This window comes from Carcharhinus amblyrhynchos, chromosome 14, assembly GCF_965287045.1.
Source record: "Carcharhinus amblyrhynchos chromosome 14, sCarAmb.v2.hapA, whole genome shotgun sequence".
Classification (NCBI taxonomy): Eukaryota; Metazoa; Chordata; class Chondrichthyes; order Carcharhiniformes; family Carcharhinidae; genus Carcharhinus; species Carcharhinus amblyrhynchos.
The window spans coordinates 35,073,249-35,100,533 of record NC_137337.1 but is presented as its reverse complement, the minus strand read 5'-3'; the positions used below and the strand labels follow the sequence as shown (position 1 = coordinate 35,100,533).

Below are 27,285 nucleotides of genomic sequence, written 5' to 3'. Positions count from 1 at the left end.
AGTAAGCAGGTAAAGTGAATAACAAATTATGGCTCTTGTGTTGTAAATGCACTGATTTTAAAATGTGTTTATTGGAAACTTAAGTATTCATAAATATTGTACGTAGAGTATTAATGAGTATTGTTAATAACCAAAAGTACTCAACAGATTTTTTTTGATTATAGTGCATTTATCCAAAGTTTGAAATGTATATTTAGAATTGAGAAAAGTAACCTGAACTAGATACTAAGCAAATTCAAAGGTACAAAATATACTTTATTCATTCCAATGTGCATTTCTTTCCCTCTTTCAATCCTGCCAATCCACACCTTTTGTAGTGTGCCTTCAGGACAGTATACTGGCTTTCTGGAAGCATGGAATGCAGGGCAAAAGCTTTAAGTCAAATGAAGTAAGTCCATTGTCATTACTTCCACAGCTGACAAGTATTTGATGACTGATAATAAGAGGTCCTGTTTTGATTTGACTTTTGTTTCTCCTGGAAAAAATCTCTCCCCTTTGATTTGTTTTCCCTTTCTATTTCTTATGGATCTTGTTGATTCATGTCCCTCTGTTACTTTCCCCAAGTTGCCAAGGAGAAAACTGGTAAAAGGATTTGAAAAATTTAGCTCTTTTAGGGCAATTAACACAAAGGGACGTTGGTGTTTGCATGCACAAATCTTTGAAGGTAGCTGGGCAAGTTCCTTGGCTTTATAATAGAGACATGGAGCACAGAGCATGAGGGCCTGAATACGGTCTCCTATACAACAAACTGCATTTTTTCACTGAGCTCTGACAGTGAATATCATTTAAATTCTGAATAATGAGAATCATGGTCAAGCCCAATATTTCCATTCTTGTTACAAGTTATTGGTTTTATTAGTACCAGCAGTCATAATTTTCGGAATTTTAATAGTCAGAATTTTCCCATTAGTCATTTGGCATACATATTCCAAAAAGATAGATTATATCTTTGTAGATCATGGTAAAGGCAGATTTATTCACGTACAGCGAACCTTTGTCCAAGTTGGATTAGTCAGCACAAAGAGTTTTCTTAAGTGTTAGTGGAGTATACAAATGAAGTAATGAAATATAAACAATCAACAAGCGCCTTGGCAACAACAAGTGGCATGATAGTATCTGATTCAGAGGGCTGGTATTTTGACTATTTATAAGTGGGCTTAATATAACTGCTTCAGAGCTGCCATTTGAAATCTTAACAAGGTATGCAGTAGATTTTAACATTGCAATATGCATTGGATTATTTATTATTGACCTGAGTTACATGATCCAAAATTCTAAACTACTATACTTCAGATAAAATAATCATGTGCTCAGTGTGCATCAAAATGGAGATGGGCATAGCCACACTTGGTCTCCTGCTCAAGTATTGTCTAATGCAGTCAGTTTTGAACTGGTGCATTTCTAAATGCCCTTTCTTACCGTTGTTCTTGCACCAACTTTTTCTATGAACATTACCCCTTTTCTCTTTACTGGGCACTATTCCCAGCTAGATTGTAGTTCTACAAATGATAACGATTTTTCTGTACCGTGGCCATTCTGAAATGTGTGAACTTGATAATGATTGTTAGTATTTCTTAATGTACCAGAACAATCTTTGGAACCTGATTTCTATTTCAAACTAATGTGTTCTGCTGTTGAACTGCAGCAAACTAAGTAGCCAAATTCATCCAAAAATGAAATCTGACATTACTGAAAAAAGGAGTGACTTAAATCAATGCAGCGTTACTGAACAAAACAACAGCAGTTAGCTCACATTGAGGACTGGCAGAAACAGTGGTATTTGGTTCCCAATTATCTATTTATAAAGCTCTTGACGTGCCGTTAAACAGATATTGCAAGCATCTGCATTTATGCTATGTTTTACATGGAAGCTTCAAAAATGGTGAAGAATGTAGGTTTCTGCACAGACCTGAAGGAGGATAATTCACATGCCTTCCTTGTGGAGCAATTTATCACATTATTTTGGGGCTGCTTGTGTGGTTCGCGGTCAACTCTGCATCTTTTACATTTTACATTTTGTTGTGTGATCATTTTAAGGATTCTTAAACTGTTGGAATTTAGGAATGTAATCAATTTCTTGCTAAACTTCTCAAATCAGGTTACCCAGGAGATATCAGATAAAAGCAGAGTCTTTCACCTCCTGGGATCCGATAGGTAAGAAGAAGCCATTTCTTAAGCTAATTATAAACATGGGTATTTGTACAGCTCAGAATGTGCACATATACAATTATGATATAATTGACAATTATATTCCAGGTACTTGTACCAAAGCCCATGAGGAAACTATACTGCGTAACATTCACTTGTTCATTCTACTTGTGTGAGCATGACCTCTAAAGCTCCATTAGTTACTGGCAGATTTTTTCATTTTAAAATAAACGTAGTTATGTTGTCAAAATATGTAGTGAGCTTTTAATGCCCTAATCCTGTAGAAAACTTTCATTCCAGTATTAAATAATTGAGACTGTCTGCCAGTCCATGTTATCTTTGAAACTATCACCAATTGCCAAAATTGTTAATTTGATCTTTGAAAAACAAGTGGGAGGAAGAATGTACATCTTAATACTACAGTAATTCATGAATTATTTTTTAAATTTGAACAGTCCTAAAATATTATTGTTTCTTGTTGGCTAAATTGTCAATTTGTAATGCTAGTTACAAAACTTCGCAACCTCCAGTCTTGTAAGTTCACATTTCACTATTAATACCTTCACCTGAGTCTTTCAAACACTTGCATTTTTTCAGCTGAAGAGGTCCCAACATGAGGATTTAATTTTGTATAAATAGTCTTAAAGACATCTACCATGCTCATTCGCCACCAGTGTTCCCATGAAGCTGCATTTGTGCAGCAACCTGGAAAGTAGGGTTGCATGTTAAATGTCATGTATGCCAGCAGCCAAACAAAAAAATACTGCTTGCTAAAAGGACTAGCTGCACATAACAATTTTACAGGGAATACTGCTCACCGCCCCTATGCATTCTTCTTTCACTGGAACAATTGCATTCTTCATAAAAGAATGTAAGGTGGAGAGAATGAATAGTACACAATAGAATGCTTACTGCAAGAAAGTTGTTCAAGGTGCTTGCCTAGCAACTACCTGCGTAACACCTGGTTTGCATAATTACAAGTTCACGTGCATTTGTTTTAATTACTGCAATTCTTCAAATTAACTACCAACTATTTTGATTTCTCCAGTGAAATTTCATTTACATATTAATGGCCTGTTTTTTGACATGGTATTTGCAGATTAATTTTAAAAATCTGAAATTTGGTAAATAATTCAAAAACTTTTGATAGTTTTGACATATAGAAGTAATTTGCATGAAATAGCATGGATCTATTTGATAATGGCCCATGTGTGAAGACTTATGGATATCCTGCATGACTGAAGCGGGTTAGTTTTTTGTTTTCACTGTGCCTAGGCCTTTGTGCTAACTGGGCGAACGAGATCTAGGTATCTTCCAGTGTTATTGCAGAGCCAGCTATTGTAGATGTTGCATACGGCCTAACTTTGGTCCGTGTCTGATTCTCACTTAGCCTTTCTGAGGAAGTTCCTCGTCCTTCTTCCAGACATAATTATAACCTGGCTTTTGAATGTTCTGTTCTACAAATCCTATGTTGCATACATCCTCTTTCAGGCACACCTTTCAAAGTGAGGGGACACTCTAAATATTTTATGGCAATTATAGAATTTAACTTTTCAAGTAACAGGAAAGGACAGAATATAGCTTGAAGCTTAAATCATCAGATAAGGCTAGAGGTTACAAAAATAATAAAAGGACAAAACTAAAATCTCTATCTGAATGCATGTAACGTTCAAAATAAAACCGATCAACTGCTGGTGCAAATTCTAAATAAATATAATTTGATAGCCCTTGCATAGACAAAGCTACAGATGACATAGATTGGGACCTGAAAATAGAAGGGCATATCAGAATTAGGAAGGACTGGAACCTAGAAAAAGGTGGAAGGACGGCTATGTTAATTAATGATGGTATTAGCACCATGACCTAAATTCAGAAAACCAAGATGTAGAAATTGTTTGGGAGAAATGATAAAGGCAAGAAGTCACTAATGAAAGTGATGTACAGGCCCTCTAACAGTAACCACATGAAAGGATGTGGTATAAGAAGAAATAACAAGAACATGTCAGCAAGGTACAGCAATTATGAGGGATTTTAATTTAAGTATAAACTGGGAAAATCAGATGGGCAAAGGTAGAGTAGATGAGTTCATGGAATGTTTTCAGGATAGTTTCTTCGGCAGCATGTTCTGTCATCAACCAGAGAGCAGGCTAAACTAGACCTGGCATTGTAAAATGAGATGGGTTTGATTGAGTAATTACTTCATAATAAGTTTTCCCACCAATTCAGCACGTTTGGGAGAATCACAGCCATGAAGTCAGACAATAAGAGTTTCTGTAGCTAATTAAAAGGAGAAAAAAGTGAGCCTATGTAAAGTGAACCTGGAGAATTAATAATAAAAAGTAAGAAAATGGCAGATGAATTGAACAGACATTTTGCAATGGTCATCACAATAGAGGATATAACTAACATCCCATAATAGCTGCAAATCAGGAAGTAGAAGGTAGGAGAAACTTAAAATGTGATCACCAGGGAAATGGTACTGAGCAACTTGTTGGAGCTGCTGACAATCCTCGCGTCCTGATGGACTTCATCCAAAGGTCTTAAAAGAAGTGGCTAGTGAGAGAGATTTTTCCCAAATTCCCTAATGTCAGAGATGGTCCCATTAGATTGGAAAATAGTTAATGTAGCCTTTATTCAAAAAAGGAGGGAGACAGCAAGCAGGAAACAACAGGCCAGTTAGCTTAAAATCTGTCATAGGGAAAATGTTAGAAACTATTATTAAAGATGTTATAGCAGGGCACCAGGAAAATTTCAAGACAGTCAGACAGAGTCAACATGGTTTTGTGAAAAGGAATCATGTTTAACCAATGTATTATATATAGTTCTTTGAGAAAGGCAAATGACACATGCTTGAGGGTAGAGGAGAATGGGTGGATGATTACTGTGGAAAATAAAAACTCATGGTGTAGGGAGCTGGATAATACATTGGCATGGATAGAATATTTGTTAGCTAACAGGAAATGAAGTAGACAAAAAGGTGTTATTTTCTGGTTGGCAAGAAGTGATGAGTGGTGTGTCATAAGAATCTGTGTAGGCCTCAACTCTTTACAATTTATATAAATTACTTAGATGAAGGGATTGAAGTCATGATTGTTAAATTTGCTGATGACACAAAGGTAGGTAGGATAAGTTGGATTAGTCTTTTGCCCCTATACCAAGGTCAGATGACTGATTTGCAAGTCAGGATCACTACAGACCTCCACCAGCGTTTCCTCTGGCTTCGCCCTGCTCAGGCATAGTAAGGTTGTGAAGACAGAAGGAGACTATATAAGAAGGACAGAGATATGGATAGGTTAAGTGAATAGGAAAATTCTGGCAAATGCGGGAAATGTGAAATTTTGTACTCAGGAAGAAAAGCATATTATCTAAATGCTGAGAAATTGCAGAGCTCTGAGATGCAGAAGGATCTTGGTGTCCTAGTGCATCAATTGCAAAAGGTTAGTGCGCAGGTACAGCAAGTAATTAGAATGTTATTGTTTATTTAAAGGGGAATTGAATACAAAAGTAAGGAGGTTGTGCTTCAGTTATATAGAGTTTAAATTTATTTATTTATTAGTGCCACAAATAGGCTTACATTAACACTTCAATGAAGTTACTGTGAAAGTCCCCTAGTCGTCACACTCTGGTGGACTGTGGGTGGAAACCGCAACACCTGTAGAAAACTTACGCAGACACAGGGATAACGTGCAGACTCCACGCAGACAGTGGTTCAAGCTTGGAATCGAACCTGGATCCCTGGCACTGAGGCAGCAGTGCTAAACACAGTGCTGGATCTGGAGTACAGTGTTCAGTATTGGTCTCCTTATTTAAGGAAGCATATAATGTATTGAAAGCAGTTCAAAGAAGTTTACTAGCCTAATCCCTGGCATGGGCGTGTTGGCGAGGCTAGTCATGTATCTTCTGGAGTTTAGAAGAGTAAGAGACGACTTGATTGAAATAATCCTGAGGGGTCTTGACAGGATGGATGTGGAAAGGATGTATCCTTTTGTGGGAGAATCTTGAACTAGGGGGTCAGTGCTTAAAAATAAGGGCTGGCCCATTTGAGATGAAGATACATTTTTTTCTCTTGAGGGTCATGAGTCTTTGGAACATCTTCCTCAAAAGACAATGGTAACAGATATTTTTAAGGCCGAGGTAAATAGATTCTGGATAAGCAGGTGAAAGCTTATTGGGAATAAGCGGTAATATGGAGTTGAGGTCACAAACTGATCAGCTTTTGTCTTGCAAATTTCCTTTTTTTAAATACATATTTAATACTCTTTTGAAAATCTTCATGTATTTCTACTATCTGTTTTGTAACTGAATTTGTGCAAGAGCTGAGGGATGTCTGTGTTGGTGACGAATTGCTTTCTCACTTTTGACGGAATCAACCTGGTTACCTGCAACACGGTGTGCTGTAACTCTGAAAGAAACATGACCATTAGGAATAGTCACATGGAGATTGCACTGCTATACAGAGCATAATGGTAATGCTGTTGTGCTTTGATACTACTGCTCAGACATTAGCATGTCAAGTCTGTCTTGTACTGAATAAAATATAAACAAGCACCAGTAAGGGTTATCACTCTGAATCATTTGACAACTTGAGAGTTAAGGGGTTAACAGGCTAATGGATTTTTAAACCCCTGAATTCCAACATACTGCTCTTGCACCAGTAATATTTTAAGAATGTTAACTGGTGTGCTTTGAATAATACTTGTCATTTTGAGGCTGCATTGTTTATCTTATCGGTGTGTCAAATGCTTCTGAAAGGAAGGCGATGGAACCCGAAAATAAGTCGCAGCAGCCTGCTATCGTAAGCTGAAGCAACTTGTTGCATTGGTATTGAGAGCAGGTCTGTCTGTCCTCTTGAACAGTACATGATGCAAGAATATCAATTGAAAGCCTAAAACTTCAGATCCAGTGTATCGTTCATAAAGTTATACTTTACTGATCGCTGATTTACAGGTTTTAGTAAATTACAAAATGCTCATCATTTTTGGAGTAATATCCTAGGGATGAAGGATTTGTACACAAATTAATGCAAGATGTGATGTATATTTGTTTTTTAAATCAATTTACTTCTGCAACACCATAAAGCGATAACTTGCGGGGGGGGGGGGGGCGGGGGGGGTCAACAATTTTGATTGCAGCAATCATGTTTTATTAATGTTATTAGGTTTTACTTTAAGTTATAAGGGATAACTATTGTTTTTATTATTTATTGCAGGGTTGTCGTGCTAGAAAGTCGACCAACAGACAATCCTACAGCACACAGCAATCTTTATATTTTAGCTGGCCATGAAAACAGTTACTAAGCAACACAAAGAAACTTAATCAGAGTGACTGTTGCTTGAAATGGGACAAACCTAATAGCTTCCAACAATGAAAGATGAGTGTTGAGGGAAAATATTAAACAAAATGGAAGTCGGGCTGTAGCCTTTGTGTTGTACTTTTATATTTGATTCTATCATGGGGTAGATTTATTAAGCAAAATAGTAAATTTAGTAGCTAGATGTGGCTTTATTAAAATATTCAGCCACTGTTTGGTTGGTTGTCATATCAAATTTGCTTCATAAAAGTCATGACTAATTATTTTGTAAACTATAACAAATGATCTAATTTCTAATCTTAAGAGCACAGTAATTCATGCAAAATGAAAATATAAAGCAATCTAAAAGTGCCACACTTTCTCATACTTAAATCTTTCTATTTTATAAATATTTTGCAGCAAAAATTTTGTTTCACTGTGTTCTTATATATTGTCTAAATCTACTTTTAGTACTAAATCTATGCCTTTGGAAACCTTCTCTTGTCTAATACTGCAGCAATTTTATAGGATTTTAATACACCCACTGCAAGACTGTACAGCTTGAAAAACTCTTGTCATGGTATTGTGATAAACTGAATATTTAAATGTTTTATTTATGAATCTGCCAATTGTAAGAAAAGTTATAAACTTATGGGGAAAAGAGGTTAATTACATCATATTTAGTTAAATTTGTGTTATTGAAGCTTAAGGCTTTAAGGAAGAGAGAAAAATGTTCTATTAGCTGGTTGTATGTATGAGCAAATTGTGGTATATAATTTAGACCTTTAACTCTTATACTCTTTTTGTACAAAGGCACCATTTAAGCACTTTCCAGTACAACTTTTAATTTGTAAGGCTTAGCTATTTAGATGCCACAGTAGATTTTTTCATAGATTTTAATCTTTTCATATACAATGTATAGTGAAAGTGTTTTTTACACACACAACATGCAGTGATTATAGGAGTGTACTAAAACAGGTCAAAATTGTCAAACATGTATATATCAAAAAACATTAAATTTAATCAAAAATGGTTGGGGAACTCATCTCACTTCATCAATTTTTCACTTTTGGAGTTGGAATATGGTTTATGATGCAAGCAGTGAATTAAAGTCACAATTTTCAGTTTCTACCTCACCCCATGAATGTTTTCTATGTCTCCACTTCTTGAAGATCTTTCAGAAAAATTTACTTTATCCACATTCTTAAAATTAGTCATGCATATTAAAGGCTGTAATTTAATAAAATAAACACTAATTGTAGCAAAAAAAACTTGAATTGATTATGGCTCTGTAATATGAATCTGTAAATAATGTAAAATAAAACATACAATGCATGAGTTCAAATTTGTGTAATAATTGCTTTGTGAATAAGAACTATTTACTGAATTTCCCAACATGTATTAGGAAATCCTACCTTTCTGTAGGAAATGCTTGGATTTCACTTTATTAGAAGTACTCGTCTTTGTCCTACCACCTCATTGCTTGAGCTGGGTGTAAATTTTTGTTAATAGGGTGTGTGTGCTAACAGTAGTTTAAAATCACCAATTAATCTATAGTTTTACAGAATGTTTTTTAAAAATCTTAATTTACAAAAATGTTTGTTTACAGTTTGAGTATTCACAATGAAGTATAATGAGTCACATAAACACTAAATTGACATAAGAATTCTATGATTGATACCAGTTGTGCAGAAGGAAGCCATTTGGTCCATTGAGTCTGCACTGTCTCTCCAAGAGCATCCTACTCTATCCTGTAACCCCACGTATTTACCCCATTTGGATGGTATGACCTTTTGCACCTCCCTCTCCACTTTACTTGTTAAATTACAGGAAAAAAACACTGGTTAGAAAATGGTCAGAAATTCCTGTCTCCCCACAACATTGTCAAACATTGTATCAAAAAACATTAAATTTAATCATAAATGGTTGGGGAAGTCATCTCACTTCATCAATTTTTCACTTTTGGAGTTGGAATATGGTTTATGATGCAAGCAGTGAATTAAAGTCACAATTTTCAGTTTCTACCTCACCCCATGAATGTTTTCTATGTCTGCACTTCTTGAAGATCTTTCAGAAAAATTTACTTTATCCAAGATCATGGCTTATCTACTACCTCAACTCCACTTCCTGCATCATCCCAAATCCTCAGTTCACAAAAATCAATAAATTTCTGTCTTGAATGTACTCGGTAATTGAGTATCCACAACCTTATGGGGTAGAGAATTCCGCAAATTCACAAGTGACGAAAGGTTTCCTCACCTCAGTCTCTTTGTGTATTAACTGTGTGTGGGGCACTTATCAAGTGCATTCTGAAAATCCAATTACATGACATCTACAGGTACCCCCTTAACTACTCTTTTAATTATAGCCTCAAATGTTTGACAAATTCATTTGGGTTTTTTATCTTTCATAAATTCACGTTGACCCTGACTAATAGGGATTTTCTAAGTGGTCTTTTACCGCATTTAACAATAAATCAGGAGCTGGTAAATTAGATGGCTAACCTGTGGGTTAGAATAACGCTGTCTTGATTCAATTCCCATTCCACCCAGGTTAGAGTGGGTATCTGTCTCTGTACTCTGCTCCAAGAATGGAAAACAATAGCAGACCACCCTAGGAGCTGTCTGATCTGATGAATATTGTGTTTAATTACATAAGGAGGCCATTTGGCCCATTCCATTGTGTTGACCCTCTGGCAAGTTTATTTCTTGACCTTCTTCTTCCAGCTCTCCCCTCCCTCCCCCCCCCCCCCAAAAAAAAACTTGGGCTGATTTCTGCAATATGCAGAAATCATCTCATTTGATTTATTGTCACGTCTATTAGTATACTGTGAAAAGTATTGTTTCTGGTGCATATACAAACAAATACTGTATATAGAGAAGGAAAAGAGAGGGCGCAGAACGTAGTGTAACAGTCATAGCTAGAGTATAGAGAAAGATAAACTTAATAATATACGGTAGATCCATTCAAAAATCTGATGGCAGCAGGGAAAAGCTGTTAATTGGGGCCAGAATTCTCTCATCCCACCCTCCACGGGAATTGTAACCAGCGGGGGACAGACCACGCAATGGTCCATTGACCTCGGGCGGGATTCTCCGGTTTTGAGGTAAGCGTGGCAGGAGAATCTCGCCCAAGTTTGAGTCGATTGGGACGATAGTTTCCATCTTGGACGTATGTATCAGGGAAATGTTGCAGTGCACAAAGGCAGGTTATTCACAGCAGTAAAATGTGAAGTGGCAGTTGGCTGCGTACCTGTTGTGCTATAATTTTGAAGGTGAGACAACTCCGACCTGGGTGGAGCGGTAGACTCTGAAGTGAGGGAGGGAGGGACTGGGTGGGGTATTGTGTGGGAGGGAAGGAGGGGTCGGGCGGGATCAGACTCCTCTGAGTGAGGTTAGGAGCGGGGGGAGGAGCGGCGGGTTGTCGCTGGCTGAGGGAGCTCTGAGCATCAGTGCGGGAGTGTGGACTTGGCGACAGCGCCTGGCTGGGCGGTGCTCCTGCCTTCCTCCCTCTCCCGTGCCCAATATTTCAGTCGGTCTCCGGGGCTCGGACGCGCCATTTTAGACCTGGGGCGAAAACTGGCGGAAAGTAGCAGCGGGGAGCTGGTGGCGATGGAGAAATACGAAAAAATCGCCAAGATCGGCGAAGGCTCTTACGGCGTTGTGTTCAAATGTAGGAACAAAGATACCGGACAAATAGTGGCCATTAAAAAGTTTGTGGAGTCTGAAGATGATCCGGTTATTAAGAAGATTGCACTCCGAGAGATCCGGATGCTGAAGGTAAGTGCTGAAACTTCTTATTTTATATTTTATATATTTACTCAGCATTGAGTCGCGGCATTTTTATATCAAATAAATAAGGTGACTTTTTTTGCAATGAACGGATTTTTTAAAAGAGGTTCTGGGTTGCCCTTGTGAGTTCGAAGTGTTTTTATTCAGATTGGAAATCTAAACTCTTCCACATCAGCAGCAGAATAAAATACAGAGCTGACTGTGTACAAGTTACACCTGACCGGCTTTTCCCCCGGGCTACTGTGAGAAACAGTGTCTAACTCTAGTAACTCTGTGTAACCTAAATCATATTTGCTGCTGCTGTCAGTCAGCGATGGGTGACAGATTGGGGCCATTCGCCTCTCAACCCCGAATGCATTTCTTGAGCATTTTCCAAATGAGCAGAATATGATGCACTTCTTTGCTGATCTCATTGTCTGTCTGATGTTTCAATTCACTTGTTATCCGGCTTCACAAATCAGTCTGCTGTATGACATTGCTGTGCGGATATTATCATCTTGTGCCTAAATATCGTGAGCAGAATCATCTGCTTGCTGTCGTTTTTTTCATTGTTGTTTAGCCCTCAATCTGCCATTGACAGTTAACCCCCAACCCCCGCCGCCCGTGTTGCATATTTGAAGAGTCTCCAAGCACTTGACTGCTTATCCGATGCTCCAGTCACTGTTGTAGGGACTGTCCATTGAATCCCTGCATTGCAGAAGAAGTACCTTCGCTCCATCGATTCTTCACCAAGTCTGAGCATAACCGCACCCCCCCCCCAATGCATTTACCATGGTTAACCATACACATCTTTGAACACTAAGGGGCCAATCCACGTAACCTGTATATCTCGTGTTAAGTTGATCTTTCTCTACGTCCTAGCTATGACTGTAACACTACATTCTGCACTGTCTCCTCTGAACAATCTGTAGATTGTGCAAGAAAAATACTTTTCACTGTATACCAATACATGTGGCAATAAATCAAATCTTTGGACTGGGGGGGGGGGAGGGGGAGCAGGAGGGACTGGAGCACCTGAAAGAACCCCCTCAGACACAGACAATGTGCAAACTCTACATGGTCACCCAGAGCCGCTCAACTTGTGCACAGCAAGTCCCCATAAACAGCACTGAGAGAAATAACCAGACCTTCTGTTTTTAGATGTTGGCTGAGAAATACATATTGGCCAGGAGACAAGGAAAATTCCCCTGCTGTTATTCAGATAATATCAACAGATCTTTCACATTCACCTTAAAGGAAAGATGGAGCCTTGATCTGTAAGGGGGCAAGTGAAACATTCCCTCACTGTAGCAGTACCATTCAATGCTATATGCTGAAATTCCAAGAGTGGGATTTCAGTCCATGACTTGACTGAGGTGAGAGTGTGACCACTGATGCCGATTGTTGGTATTCGGTGTTGTATCCAAATAGTTGATCTTCATGTTTTAGGGTCACAGAGACCATTTGTGAGATCCAGGACTAAGTGGTGGAGGTGGATTTGTGGCAAAATAAACATAACTGAGCGATGCTACTGTAACTTAAGAGAAAATCATTTCATTAAAATCATGCCTTTTTGTGAAACCCCTTGGGCAGAATTGTCCCATTCTGCCCACCCACCACAGAAATCATGGTGGGGAGCTGGCAGACCATGCAGAGGTCCATGAACCTCAGGTGGAATTTTCTGGTCTGGTCTTTGGGCAAGTGTGGCCAGAAAATCCTGTCTCTCTTCATCTGGATTAAACAGTTGTTGATGAAATTGAGTATGCAGTAGTGGACTTGGAAATCTGGGACTTCAAAGTAAGTCCCCAGCTAATCTTCTCATGTTCTTTCACCACAGAGGTTGATTGGTAATTTGTGTAGTTGACTAGGAAACAGAAAATCAGGTTTATGATTGTGTAATCTTTTCCAGCAAAGTTTGTTTATTACTGTCACAGGTAGGTTTATATTAACAATGCAATAAAGTTACTATGAAAATTCCCTAGTTGTCACACTCCAGCGCCTATTTGGGTACACTGAGGGAGAATTTAGCATGGCCAATGCAGCTAACCAGCACGTCTTTTGGACTGTGGGAGTAAAGCGGAGTTTCTGGAGGAAATTCACGTAGGCGCAGAGAAATGTGCAGACTCCTCACAGTGACCCAAACTGGGAATCAAATCCGGGTCCCAGTATAATGTGAATAAATGTGGGTTATCCACTTTGATAGCAATAATAGGAAGACAGATTATTACTTGAACAGGTGTAAATTGAGGAAGGTGTGAAGTCAACAAGACTTGGAGTCCTCGTGCATTAGTTGCTGAAAGTAAACACACAGGTACAGCAGGCAGTAAAGAAGCCAAATAGTATGTTGGCCTTCATTGTGAGAGGATTTGAGGATAGGGATATTTTGCGGCAAATGTATAGGGCATGGGTGAGATAACACGTGAAGTATTGTGTGCAGTTTTGGTGTCCTTATCTGAGGAAGGATGTTCTTGCTATAGAGTGAGTACAATAAAGGTTTCCCAGACTGATTCAAATGAGGAGAGACTAAGTTGATTAGGATTACATTCACTGGAGTTTAGAAGAAACTTATAAAATTCTAACAGGGTTAGACAGAGTAGATTCAGAAAAAATGTTCCCAATGGTGGGGAGTTCAGAACTAGGGGTCATAGTTTGAGGAGAAAGGGTAAAGATTTTAGAACTGAGTTGAGAAATTGAGAAGTGATCAAGAAGGTGAATGGGATGCTGGCCTTTATAGCGAGGGGTTTAGAATATAAAAGCAGGGAGGTCTTGCTGCAACTGTACAAGGCACTGGTGAGGCCGCAGCTGGAGTACTGTGTGCAGTTTTGGTGGCCGCACTTGCGCAAGGATATTTTGGCCTTGGAGGGAGTGTAGAGGAGGTTCACTAGGCTGATACCGGAGATGAGGGGGTTGGACTATGAAGAGAGGCTGAATAGACTGGGTCTGTACTCGTTGGAGTTTAGGAGGATGAGGGGGGATCTTAAAGAGACGTATAAGATAATGAAGGGGATGGATAGGGTAGAGGTAGAGAGATTCTTCCTGCTCAGAAAGGACAGCAGGTCTAGAAGGCACAGCCTCAAGATAAGGGAGGAGCAGTTTAGAACGGAGTTGAGGAGGAACTTCTTCACTCAAAGGGTGGTGAATCTCTGGAATTCTCTGCCCGTTGAAGTGGTGGAGGCTACCTCGCTAAATATATTTAAGACACGGGTAGATAGGTTTTTGATAGGCAAGGGGATTAAGGGTTATGGGGAGAATGCGGGAAAGTGGAACTGAGCCACTTCAGATCAGCCATGATCTTACTGAATGGCGGGGCAGGCTCGAAGGGCTAGATGGCCTACTCCTGCTCCCATTTCTTGTGTTCTTCACCCAGAGGGTGGTGAATGTATGGAATTCACTACAACAGAATGTAATTGAGGCCAAAACATTCTCTGATTCCAAGAAGAAATTAGATATAGCTCCTGGGGCTAAAGGCATCAAGGGAACTGGGAAGAAGCGGGGAATCAGCACATTGAATTCGATTTTGAGCCATGATCAAAATGAATGGCAGAGCAGGCTCGAAGGCCTACTTCTAGTTTCTGTTTCTAAGCTGATATATCCAGGGATTGAAGCTACCATGATTAGATTACAGAAAGATAAAGAGAAGCTGCTGAAACTGTACTCCCAAATGGTGAAACCATCAAATGGAGTTGTGTTCAGGATGATGGTTGTGCTTTCTTGCATGGTTACATTTATGAGGATCTGCTGGTAACAGCTATCCATGTAGCTTGGTTACAAACCTATGTTTGTCAAGCCTTTAATGTGTACTGACTTTATTATAATCAGGGAACTTAAGCATGGTCTCCCTGGGTTCAGAAATGACTACATTACCAAATACCTGGCAATTTAGCTTTGGAATCATCTGTGGTAAACCTAGTCATCCAGTATCTGAGGCAGGCAAGTTCACTGTACTTCAGGGTAAGTTAGACAATTGGGATAATCATTGGAAGCAGGGATTCTTCCCACTTAATTCCAGATAGCTCTGCAAGCCCTTATCCTAATGTGAGGCTGGCTTTAGATGGACAAAAGGGAAATGTAGAGGTGTTCTGTGCTGATGGGCTGTAGTTTTCCCTGACTAAATTCCAGTAATATTCTATGTGGAATTGTGGATCCCTAAACTTTGGTTTTATCAACTGTACCAAGCTTACTGAACTTGGATAAATGTGGTTTTATCACTCCAGTGAGATCCAAGTTCAATTCTGGCCTTGGGTGACCGTTTGTGTGGAGTTTGCATGTTCTCCTTGTGTCTGCACGGGTTTCCTCCAGTTTCCTAACACAAAGCTTTGCGATTAGGTTGATTGGCCATGCTTATTGTCAGGGAGATTAGCGCAGTAAATATGTGAGGTTCGGGGGATAGGGCCTGGATGAGATTGTTGTCAGTACAGGCCCAATGGGCCGAATGTCCTCCCCCTGCACTTAGAGATTATCTGATCACATGAGATAAATAAAAATCACCTGTGTGGATTTCCCTGTCCCTGTTGCTTTGTTTGAAGACTGCTAAATATGATTGGCTTGCATACACTACAATAAAAACCCTTTTCATGGTTTACAATATTAATCAATGGGATAGTTCCTGGTGCTTGATAATTATAGAATAATATTTCACAAATAAATGTTGTAGATTCTAATTAAAACCATCCGGTTTGACTACTTCAAGTTGAAGAAATATTGGGGGGATGAGTCTCCCAAAAGAATTTGAAGTGCCGAATTGGTGTGAAAACTGGAGAAACTCCCGCTGATTTTTTTTGACGTGATTTTCAGAATGAATCTCCAACATTCTGAGCGCTGTAGAGTGCCTTAGCAAGATTCATTATGAAAACCTGTGGCTGGGGCATATTCCTGCTGGAGAACCCGGCAGCGTAGTGCTGAGCGGGCAACTGCACTTGCGCCGATCTGTCAGCTGAGATGAGTGCATGTGCGGTTGCTCCACACCCCCGTGTTGCCGCTCCCTGATCCTACACCCCTCTCCCCCACCATGATCGCTGGCCTCCCAGACCTCTCTGAGAAAGGAACCCGCCCCCCCGCCCCAATCGCACCCCCCCCCCCAATCGCACCCCAATAGCTCTGCCCCCACTAGGTGCTGTCCCCTTGGCACTGCCCAATGCCTGGTGGGCAGTGCAAATGCACCCCTTAGGTATTGCCAGTTTGCCCCTTGGGCAGTGCTGATGGGACTGGCTGGCACTGCCCAGCCAGGGGGCAGCCCCTTACCCTGAACCTCCTGGGGGGGTGGGGGGGATGGTTGTTGTCATGGTCGTGGAGGGTGCATACCAGGGCTTCTGTTCCCTCCAGCAGAGTCAGGCTGTCTGTTCTCAGTTCATGGGTAGCATTTGTAAACCCTGCTGGAGGGAACCTCCCCTGGCGAGGGGGGGACACTGGTGGGTCTGGAGACTTCAGTCCTGGGCCTGTTAATGATATTGAAATTGGAATTTAAATATTTAAATCTGTTCCGCGCTGATTTCCAAAGCGGAGCTGATGATTTCAAAAAAACCTGGAGCCAGAGATGCGCAGAGACTAATGCCCAGCGGGGAGCCCACTAAATGGCCTCTGCTGCGCTGCTACATTATCATTTATTAAGGCAAAAATGTGGAATTATAGTAAATTGCAAAAGAGTATAGATATCCAGTAAGGCATCACTTAAATGTAATTTAAAAATGCAAATACTAGCAACTTACATCTCACAGAAACGACTTGCTGAACAATTTATTCTATTCATAACTGCCTCGCAATGACAGCCAATGTGGGGTTGGAGTCAAGTAAACCAAAGTAAGTGCCACTCCCTTGGGCCAACAATTCGTGATTGATGAGGACAACAGTGTGTTTCTAAGGTAACCTGTGTTGCTACCTGAAGAGAATATCCTGCAGAATGAGGTGTTGCTGAAGATCATTAAAGCTGGATAGAATTCAAAGGAAACCTTCAAGGAATGATTCTCAGGTGTAAGTTATGGAGGAAGAAAGAGAGAGAGAGATGGAGCTGAACTTTGTTTTAATCGAGAAAAGATTAATGGAGGAAGAATGTAATATGAATTGTGACTTTAAAATTCTGGGAAGTGCTGAGTACGTACTATTTATTTGCATGGAGTGAGACTAGAGATTATAGAGCTTTTCATATGGCATGGACTTGTAGGATAAAACTTCCAGCAAGAATAGCTGATGTTCTGTGAATTGATTCATTCACAAAAACTGGATGGTTGATATTTGATCATCTGGGGTGATCAAACATATCACAGCATTACTGCAAGTTGTTGCTTGTAGAGAGATCAATGAGGCAGGATTAAATTTCCTTGATGTGGGAATCAAGTAGGCTGGATTACCCTTGGAGATCAAAAGATATCTGAATAGATTAGGTTTTTTTTGGAAGGTAAACAAATACGATTGAATCCAATGCATGACGTAAGGAAGTGAGAGTGGAGGGAAATGCTTTCTCATTTTCTGTTTTTTTTTGTGTTCTAGTTATATAACACCACTTAATGATTTTATTTTCCCATTTTAAGTTAAAACACACCATTAAAAAGAGGTATTTAAATCATAGAGATTATAAAATCATACAATATAGAAGGAGGTCATTCAGACCATTACATCTACACTGATTTTCTAACAGCATCTTATCCAGGCCCACCCCTACCTTATCCTTTAATCCCACACGTTTACCCCACTAATCCCCCTAACCTACACATCCTGAGACACTAAGGGACAATTTAGCATGGCCAATCCACCTAACCTGTACATCCTTTGACTGGGAGAAAACCAGGAGAAAATCTACGCAGACTGAAGGAGAATGTGTAAACTCCACACAAACTGTCACCCAAAGCTGGAATCGAACCCTGCACTGGAGCTAATTAGTGTGCCAAACTGATGATAAGTTTAATAGGTCAGTAATTATAGCAATAACTGGATGAGGATTTGAATTTGGGACCGAATAAGATGATGAAGGTATTAGAAAAAGGTAGAATTGTAAAAACGTTCTTAACTGGAGCCTGCTTTCTGGCTTTGTGGGAAGAAGATCCAGATCCCTTGTTTTGTTTGCGCACAAACGTGGAAGTGCTGGTGCCAGGAAGATCAAAGCCAGAATGGATTGCATTCTGTTTTAATTCACCCTGAGTGAATTAAATTGCTCAATGGATAATGAAAACTGGTCAAAATGGCTTCCATATTCACAATAACTTGTCAGGTGCACCTTCATGTGGGATTTAATAAAAGATTCATTGTTGCTACAATTCTTTAATTGGAAATTGATTAGAATCAGTGGAGATTTCTTGGATGGCAGAATGATGCTGTATAAGTGTCATTGGATCAAAACCATTCTCTGTTGTGGTTGTGTTGACTTTTTTGTGCAAATCATTCTATTCCACCGCACAAGAAGTGCTGCAAATATGAAAGATACAAAGTAATGGTAACATTGGAAATCTCTTTATGTAAACATAACGGTGAAGTCATATCTTATTTGGAACTTGCTGATGGAATGCTCATCTAACCTCAGAAGAACCGAGTGCCAGTTTGCACTTTGATTCATCACCAGGACTAATTAATCATCCAGAAATCTGGATTAATCAACAGAATTTAAGTTCAAATCTCATTTGAATTCAATTTTAAGCAATCTGGAAATAAAAAGCTTATGTCAGTAAAAGTGAACATGAAGGTTTTGGTTGTTGTAAAACCCCCTTTGATTCGCTAATGACACATTTTTGAAAGAAACTTGCCCTTACCTGCCTGGCCAACGTGTCACTGCAGCCCACACATTAATTCTTAATCACTCTCTGAAGTGGAAGCCACTGGGCTGTCAAAGACAATTAGGTAGAGGCAATAAAAATGTTGGCCTAGCCAGTGACACCCACATCCATGAAAGAATAACAATCCAGTAGCTTACGACTGAATCAGTTCAAGATAGCAGCTCACTATACCTTCTCGGCAACAATGGAGGGGTAATAAATGAACACATCCTTAAAATTATCTTTAAAAATTTGAATGTAACATAGTCACTCCAGAAACAATGTTTTGCTTGTGGTTTTAGTTATGTCTCCCAGGGTCACCACAGTTTTCACAATCCATCTTACGGATTCCCTTAGTGATGTTAATGCTTGGAGCTCTTTTCACAGTAATGAATGTAAATGTATAGACTTGTGTGCATTATCTGTTCATCTGGAGCAATTATGTTTTTAATTTATAAAAGTTGGAACTCCAGAAGAGACTATTCCTTGTAGGTAACAGAAATGTCCAACATTCATCCTTGACTCTTTCCTTCCTTATACTTTGTCTTTGTATTTTATATTCCATAGCAAGTCCACCTTGGCCTTTCCTGTATAGTTTTAAGTCCTGGCATTATCCACTTTGAATGTTTTTCAGTGGCTATGTCTTTTCATAAGTGGACACCACAATTGAACACAGTACTCGGTGTGTCTTTGCCAATGCTTTCTAGAGTGTCAGTCTTGCGTCTCCAGACCAATAAATTATGGATAAACTTGTAAAACTGAACATTCTGTTGGCATTGGCATTTGTTACTTTATAACATGATACGACCATCATTTTTTCCACTTTCATTTTGATAGTTTTAATATTTTTGCTGTATTGAAGAAATGGATATCTTTACATTTCTGAAGTTTTCATGTCATTTGCTTCATTGCCAAATATCTGCAGTGCCTCTTTTCCACACTGTTTCTCTGTTGGGTTGTTTGTTATTAATCTCTTTGTCATCTCAATTAGACATCGTGTTAACGGTGATTAGATAATAGAGAGAGAGCCTAGATTTTAAGAAGGATTTCATGAAATGCAATATAATTTTCTTGTGATTGGTTTAAAACTTTAAACTTTTCTAGTGATTGTAAAATCAATCAGCAAATTTGTATTTTTATTAGCAAAGGTAATTTTAGTGCAGCATATTTCTATCAGTCTCTGCATTCTAGTTCTATTGCAATATTTGTTTTACCGGCATGGTAGCACAGTGATTAGCACTGCTGCTTCACAGCTCCAGGGACTTGGGTTCGATTCCCGGCTTGGGTCAGTGTCTGTGTGGAGTTTGCAGATTCTCCCCGTGTCTGCGTGGGTTTTCTCTGGGTGCTCCGATTTCCTCCCACAATCCAAAGATGTGCGGGTTAGGTTGATTGGCCATGCTAAATTGCCCCTCAGTGGCCTAAGATGTGTGGGTTAGAGGGTAAAAATATGTAGGGATGTGGGGTAGGGCCTGGGTGGGATTGTGGTCGAAGGTCCTTTTTCTGCTCTGTAGGGTATCTGTTAATTTTTTATATTTGTATAGATGTTGATTAGCAACCAAACAACAGATCTCCAAGTAGTGTAATTGGCACGTTGGTCAGTAGCTGCCAGTTGTATTAAATATTGCATCTGTGTGGATAATTGTGAATGTAAACGTAATTCACTTTGTTGGTCAGGAGATAAATCTGTATTTGTTTAACGTTCTGACATAAGATAAATGGTATGGTATATTTCTTGGTTTCATTACCTAAAGTAAACAGGAACACCAATCCAGAACTACTACTAAATAAGCAGCACATTGGAACCTAGCAATGATCTGTTTTCTTAATGCTGCTGTTGCTAAGAATGGGTTGGCATTTGCAATAAATATGCCAACTTATAATGAATCAGTTTTTTTTTGTGTTGGCGAACATATGAAAAGTTTGACTGAGTGTCAAGCCATGCCAATTGCTGAACTATTTATGTATATCTGGCACAAGCTATGTATTGCCGAGGTATCGCTTTTTACTTCAGATATTTTGCACAATGTTACTAAATTGAGAAAGTAGGTAATCGGTAGAATTACAAGGCCACATTACATTTATACATATCTTGTATAGTGATATTTTGTTCACTGTACACATAACACTATATATATTGTACATTCATTAAATTCCGGTGGCACAGTGATTAGCGCTGCAGCCTCACAGCACCAGGAGTCCATGTTTGATTCCCAGATTGGGATAGTATCTGTGCGCAGTCTGCACATTCTCCCTGTGTCTGCATGGGTTTCCTCCAGGTGCTCCAGTATCCTCCCACAGTCCAAAAGACGTGCTGGTTGGATGCATTGGACATGCTAAATTCTCTCTGTGTACCCGAACAGGCACCGGAATGTGGCAACTAGATGATTTTCACAGTAACTTCATTGATGTGTAAGCCTATTTGTGACACTAATAAATAAACTTTACTTTGTGTGTTCACCTGGTTACTGTGCTGTTCTTCATAAGCTATTTAGTGGCAATCATAAAAATTAGATTCAATTCTGAAACAAACATTTTTGTGTTGATGGCAGCACAAAGTCCTAAAATGCTCTAATCAAAGCATGACTGTAGCAAGAGCCAGCATTTAATTTTACTAGTCCTAACTAATCAGCTATATTAAAGATACAATTTTATGCTTACCAGCGCAAAGCTAAAATTCTACACTGGGCAACATTTGAGGTTACTGGGGAATGTTGAAACATTGAGGAAGCTTAAGATTGTTTGGCCCCAACTTCAGCTGCACCCCTGTTAGTGAATGGCTTATTAAAAACTGGCATTGAGAAAATGGTGACCCTGTTGAAATAAAAGATTCAGGAAGGCTCGAGAGTGTACATGCTGAGAGGATCATAGAATCCTACAGTGCAGAAGGGGGCCATTTGGCCCATCGAGTCTGCAGCGACTACAATCCCACTCAGGACCTATCCCCATAACCCATTCATTTACCCTACTACTTCTCCTTTCAGTAAGAGGCAATTTAGCATTGCCAATCCACCTAATCCACACATCTTTGGACTGTGGAAGGAAACTGGAGCATCTGGAGGAAATCCACGCAGACACAGGGAGAATGTGCAAAGTCCATGCAGACAGTGACCCAAGCCGGGAATCAAACCTGGGTCCCTGGCACTTTGAGAACATAAGAAATAGGAGCAGGAGTAGGCCATCCAGCCCTTCGAGCCTGCCCCGCCATTCAATAAAATCACGGCTGATCTGTCGCTGCTCAGTTCCACTTTCCCGCCCTCTCCCCATAACCCTTAATCCCCTCTCTTATCAAAAACCCATCAACCCGCGTCTTAAAAATATTTAGCGAGGCAGCCTCCACCACTTCAACGGGCAGAGAATTCCAGAGATTCACCACCCTTTGAGTGAAGAAGTTCCTCCTCAACTCCGTTCTAAACCGCCTCCCTTTTATCTTGAGGCTGTGCCCCCTAGTCAAATGAGGCAGCAGTGCTAACCACTGTGCCAAAGATATTTCTCTTTGTGGGGAAAACTTAGCAGGGGTGGGCACGCACAGCTTAAAAAATACAAAATAGAACATGGAAAACTACAGCACAAACAGGCCCTTCGGCCCACAAGTTGCACTGATCATATCACCTACTAGGCTATCTATAACCCTCAACCTCGTTAAATCCCATGTACTCATCCAGAAGTCTCTTAAAATTCCCCAGCGAGTTCGCCTCCACCACCGATGGCAGCCGATTCCACTCACCCACCACCCACTGAGTGAAAGATCTCCTATTTAAGACAGAAACGAGGAGGAATTTATTTTGTTATATGTGGTTGTTAATCTTTAAAATTCTCTTCCATAGACAGAATTGGAGGCTAAGTCAAAGAATAGGCCAATTTGGACAGATTTTGATCGACAAGGAGTCAAGGATTTGTTGGGTAGACAGGAAGGTGACGTTAAAGCCACAATCAGATCAACCAAGATCTTATTGAATGGTACAGCAGGCTCAATGGGCCAAATGGCCTATTCCTATTTCTTATTCCGACATATTTGGTACACAAAGGAAGGAATTTGGATAGGATAAAATAAAAATTGCAATTGGGCTCTTCAGATATCAGCTAAGACACTGAGTGTAAGTGCAAATAAGCTGATCATAACATTGTTACAATGAGAAATGCCTCTTGTCTCAGTTATTTTAGAAAATAAAATCACTGTTCTCAAATACTTTGTAAGCATCTAACCATCAGCAAGTCTTGCACATAATGTGTTGCACTTTCCAAACACATAATTTAAATTTATTTATTAGCATCACAAGAAGGCTCACACTAATACTGCAATGAAGCAACTGTGAAAATCTGCTAGTCGCCACACTCCAGCCCATGTTCAGGTACATGAGGGAGAATTTAGCATGGCCAGTGCACCTAACCATCACATCTCTTGAACTGTGGGAGGAAACTGGAAAACCCAGAGGGAGCCACACAGACATTAGGAGAGCGTACAAACTCCACATAGACGGCAACTGAAGCTATGTTCCTGGCAATGTGAGGCAGCGGTGCTAACTGCTGTGCCATCACACCGCACATTTCATCTTATAAGAGAAAATATGCATATTCTGATGTTCATTTCACCTTATTTATTGTAATATTAATTCAAAAAGAATGAATCCTGGATACAGTACCAGTATTACTTTGGGGTGTTTTACTACAATATGGACTTCTAATGTGAAGATTAAGTTATTATTAGTTACATGTTTGTTTTTAGAGAAATACAAACCCAATTTTCCAACGTAATTTTATGGCAGTATTCAGAACTATTAACTTTGTACTCAATGCTTTGTTCAACTCTTCTGGCCTCCAGAATTATTAAATATTAGTTGTACAGTCATGGAATGTGAAAAGGAGTCAAATAAAAGCACATCAGGGCAAAGGTAAGTACAGCAAAATACAATTATTATTTATAAATTGTCCTGGAAAATTATTTGTCATGTTTCATGGTGTACCTACCACTGGAACTGGTGGACTTTCTTGGTCAAGAGTGATTCATCTTTTTTCAAAAATATATAGTTCTAGAAATTCCTCATACACTGTAGTCTCTCCAGTCTGGAATGATACTGCTACTGTATCCAGGATTCATTCTTTTTGAATTAATACTACAATAAATAAGGTAAAATAAACATCAGAATATGCACACTTTCTATTATAAGATGCAATGTGTGGCGCGATGACACAGCAGTTAGCAGCACTATCTCACATTGCCAGGGACTTGAGTTTGATTCCTGGCTTGGGTCACTGTGTGGAGTTTGCACGTTCTCCCAGTGCCCACGTGGCTTCCTTCCAGTGCTCTGGTTTATTCCCACAATCCAAAAGACGTGCTGGTTAGGTGGATTGGCCGTGCTAAATTCTCCCTTAGTGTACCTGAACAGGGCCGGAGTGCAGAAGGACAGACGAGTGCAGACTAGAAGATTTTCACAGTAACTTCAGTGCAGTGTCAGTGTGAGCCTTCTTGTGACACTAATAAATAAATTTACATTATGCGTTTTGAAAAGTGCAGCACATGATGTGCACGACTTGCTGATGGTTAGACTCCTTGTCTAAGTGTTTGGGAACAGTCACCGGAAAACTATTGTTCAGAAACACTAGTTATCCAGAAGATTTTAGAGCAGATCCAAGCAATTGACTGTGTCATTTTAGTGAAGTACTTTGGGAATGGAAACTTGGAAAGTATATCAGTATTTGAATAACTAACCACTTTTTTATTATTGTTTTATAATAGTTTATGCAGCAGGCAAGTATGTGGTCTTTTCCATTTCGCACAATTGTGGTTAGGCATTCTAACATCATTCCATAATCTGGAAAATTCCAAAATCTAGGAATGACTTGGTCACAAGCATTCTGGATTGAGAGATTACTGTGCGTTCAATTTAGATTGCAAGTAAATGTGTTTACTGAAAAAATTGAGTACTTTTATTTTGGGCAGGGAAATCTAGCAGTGTTCCTACAGTGTTATTTGTTTTCATTGTACATTTTAAAGCTAATAGCTGTTTGTAATCTGTACTGTTTTGCCTGTCAAAATGCTTTTCATTGTAATCTGATGCTTTTAGCCTGCACGAAATAACACTCCTGTCCATTTTTCACCTATGAAAGGACCTGTTCAGCTCCAAAAGCTTGGAAAAATAATCAGTCACCCAATAGTCCAAAGAATTAGTGTCACATTTACTGGAGAACAACTTATCGCTATCAAGTAACTAGTATTTAGTTTGTTTGCAACCAGTTGAGATTCAGATCTGATGTTTGTGTCTTTCAGTAGGTGGGCAACCAGGAAATCTCATTAGAAATATAAGAACTGATATTTACGAAGGGACACAAGAAGGGAAATGCTTGTATTCTATATGCAGGAAATATTAGTTTTTTCTACCAAATGTTAAGGTTGAAAATCTGACCACTTCAGATTACTGTATTTTATTTAGTCTGTTGTTTGGGCATGTTGAAGTGCTTGCCAATAAAGCTTCCTGTTCAAAGTGTAAAAAGTCTCTCACTGTGCAAAGGAGTGGCGGAAGTGGAAATTGAATTGGTTCCCTTCCCAGTTGAGAGTGTTTGTTCAGTCAATATACCGCAGTAAACATTGATGTAAATCAGGTCTCAGCTAATGAATCCTTCAATTATAGTTTCAGCAGTTTGATTTGGGTTGCTAAGTTAATGTAAGTATTGATCAAAGCGATATGTACCATACATTCTGCATTTCTATATTTTTAAATTCAGTTTACATGCTTGAGGCATATAGAACATTTTCAGTCTGATTTGCATTAAATTAATACAGGACTTCAATCAGCTTTTGGGTAAATAAAGGTTTGCTTTTTACTTTTTATACAACAGAATCTACAATAATTTAAGGTAACTGCAAAATAGTACTTTCTTTTTGCCCCCTTAGCCCTCACCTCTTGAATCCACTAACAACATTGGTTTATAGTTCCATTCTACTCTTCATTCACATGTGACAGTGAGTCAGAAGAGTATTTGCAGCTGAGATTTCTCTTGACTTCATTTCAGGACAGGTCACTAACTGATGATGTGAGCTCTTCCCATCCTGCCCATGGCAGGTTTTGTGGCAGGCAGGAGCCAAAAAGCCGGAAGCCCCTTGGCATAAAAGCGGTTTGCAATTCTCCCAGCGGTGGGTTATTGGCAGATTGGGTATTCCCCAAGTAGTGACATGAATGATTCATTACTATCTCATGAATGTTCATTAAATATGATCTTGGGCCCGTAGTCAGAGACAATCTTATGGGGTAGCTGGCCATGCCACAGGCCATGGCATGCACATTGGACTGCTACTCCTGGGTGGCACAAGGACTGTGTGCTCAGTTGTGATGAGGTACAGTTTGGTGAATAGGGCAGTTTTACAGTCCATATCCATTTTGCTTGTCTGGCTTTGTACTTGTCTACAGATGGAATTGTGATGGTTATGGGAGCATCAGCTGCCTGTACTTGGAGAAACGTGAGGGAAGGTGAAGCTTTCAGAGGATGAGGGAGGGTCTCTAGCTGGGGAGGGGTGAGGGCCACGTAGGGCATGGGCACATTGACAGTGATAGCTCAGGGGTAGGGTTGGAATTTTGATCACAATAACAGTGAGATCCAATATTATGAGATCTGGAGAAGCTAATGATGATCATGAAACAGATTTGTTGTAAAAACCTACCTGGTTTACTAATGTACTTTAGGGAGGGAAATCCTTACCCAACCTGGCCAACATGTGACTCCAGATCCACAGCAATGTGGTTGACTCATAAATACCCTCCTGAATTGGCTGAGCAAGCCACTCAGTTCAAGGGCAATTGGGGAAGGACAATAAATGCCCAGCCAGCGATTTTCACATCCCATGAATGAATAATAAATGAATAATAGAAGGGAGGTGTACCTTCACATAATGAGGTTCCAGGTAGATTTCTGGGATGCAGTGAGAGAGGGAGTGTCAAAGCTGGTCCTGAGGTAAAAGTGCAGAACCACCATCTTGTACACTCAAACTAATAGTACAGCTTTAAATCAAAAGTAGAAGCAAATCTGCATGAGGGGTCCGACAGTATGGGAGGAGTGCACTGTTGGATCAAGGGGCCCTTTCCAGAGTGACCTCTAACCTGTTGGTGCCAGAAGATTAACATTGAGTCAGGGCTGAGAGAAAGGAGGAAAATCTCAGCATGTTTGTCCACAGATCTCTGAAGGTGCAAGGGTGGCGAAAAGGGCACATTGGGACACTTGCCTTTATCAATCAAGACATAGATTACAAAAGCAAGGAGGTCATGTTGGAGTTGTATAAAACATTGCTGAGGCCATAGCTGAAGAACTGTGTGCAGTTCTGGTCGCTACATTATTGGAAAGATGTGAT

General features: G+C 39.7%; 3 protein-coding genes across 6 annotated transcripts in view; 2 read left to right on the top strand and 1 right to left on the bottom strand.

Annotated features, from left to right (window-relative positions):
- Positions 1–8,771, top strand: part of map4k5 (mitogen-activated protein kinase kinase kinase kinase 5) — a 157,622-nt gene extending 148,851 nt beyond the window's left edge. For both annotated transcript variants that reach the window (XM_080202644.1, XM_080202645.1), the window contains 3 exons: positions 318–388; positions 2,099–2,154; positions 7,358–8,771. In XM_080202644.1, the coding sequence (XP_080058770.1) occupies positions 318–388; positions 2,099–2,154; positions 7,358–7,445 (215 nt within the window). In that variant the 3' untranslated portion in view covers positions 7,446–8,771. The remainder of the gene's footprint in view (positions 1–317; positions 389–2,098; positions 2,155–7,357) is intronic.
- Positions 1–27,285, bottom strand: part of dmac2l (distal membrane arm assembly component 2 like) — a 138,924-nt gene that overhangs the window by 72,744 nt on the left and 38,895 nt on the right. Inside the window, exon 4 of one of the 3 annotated variants that reach the window (XM_080202656.1) lies at positions 18,521–18,603. The exons of 1 other annotated variant lie outside the window; for it this stretch is intronic. In XM_080202656.1, coding sequence (XP_080058782.1) covers positions 18,582–18,603 — 22 coding nt within the window. In that variant the 3' untranslated portion in view covers positions 18,521–18,581. Of the gene's footprint in view, positions 1–18,520; positions 18,604–23,861; positions 24,059–27,285 lie in introns of those variants that run through there. One more of the 3 variants, XM_080202653.1, reaches the window with a different exon arrangement.
- Positions 11,050–27,285, top strand: part of cdkl1 (cyclin dependent kinase like 1 (CDC2 related kinase)) — a 44,273-nt gene continuing 28,037 nt past the window's right edge. Inside the window, exon 1 of the mRNA XM_080202646.1 lies at positions 11,050–11,217. Within this exon, the coding sequence (XP_080058772.1) occupies positions 11,050–11,217 (168 nt within the window). The remainder of the gene's footprint in view (positions 11,218–27,285) is intronic.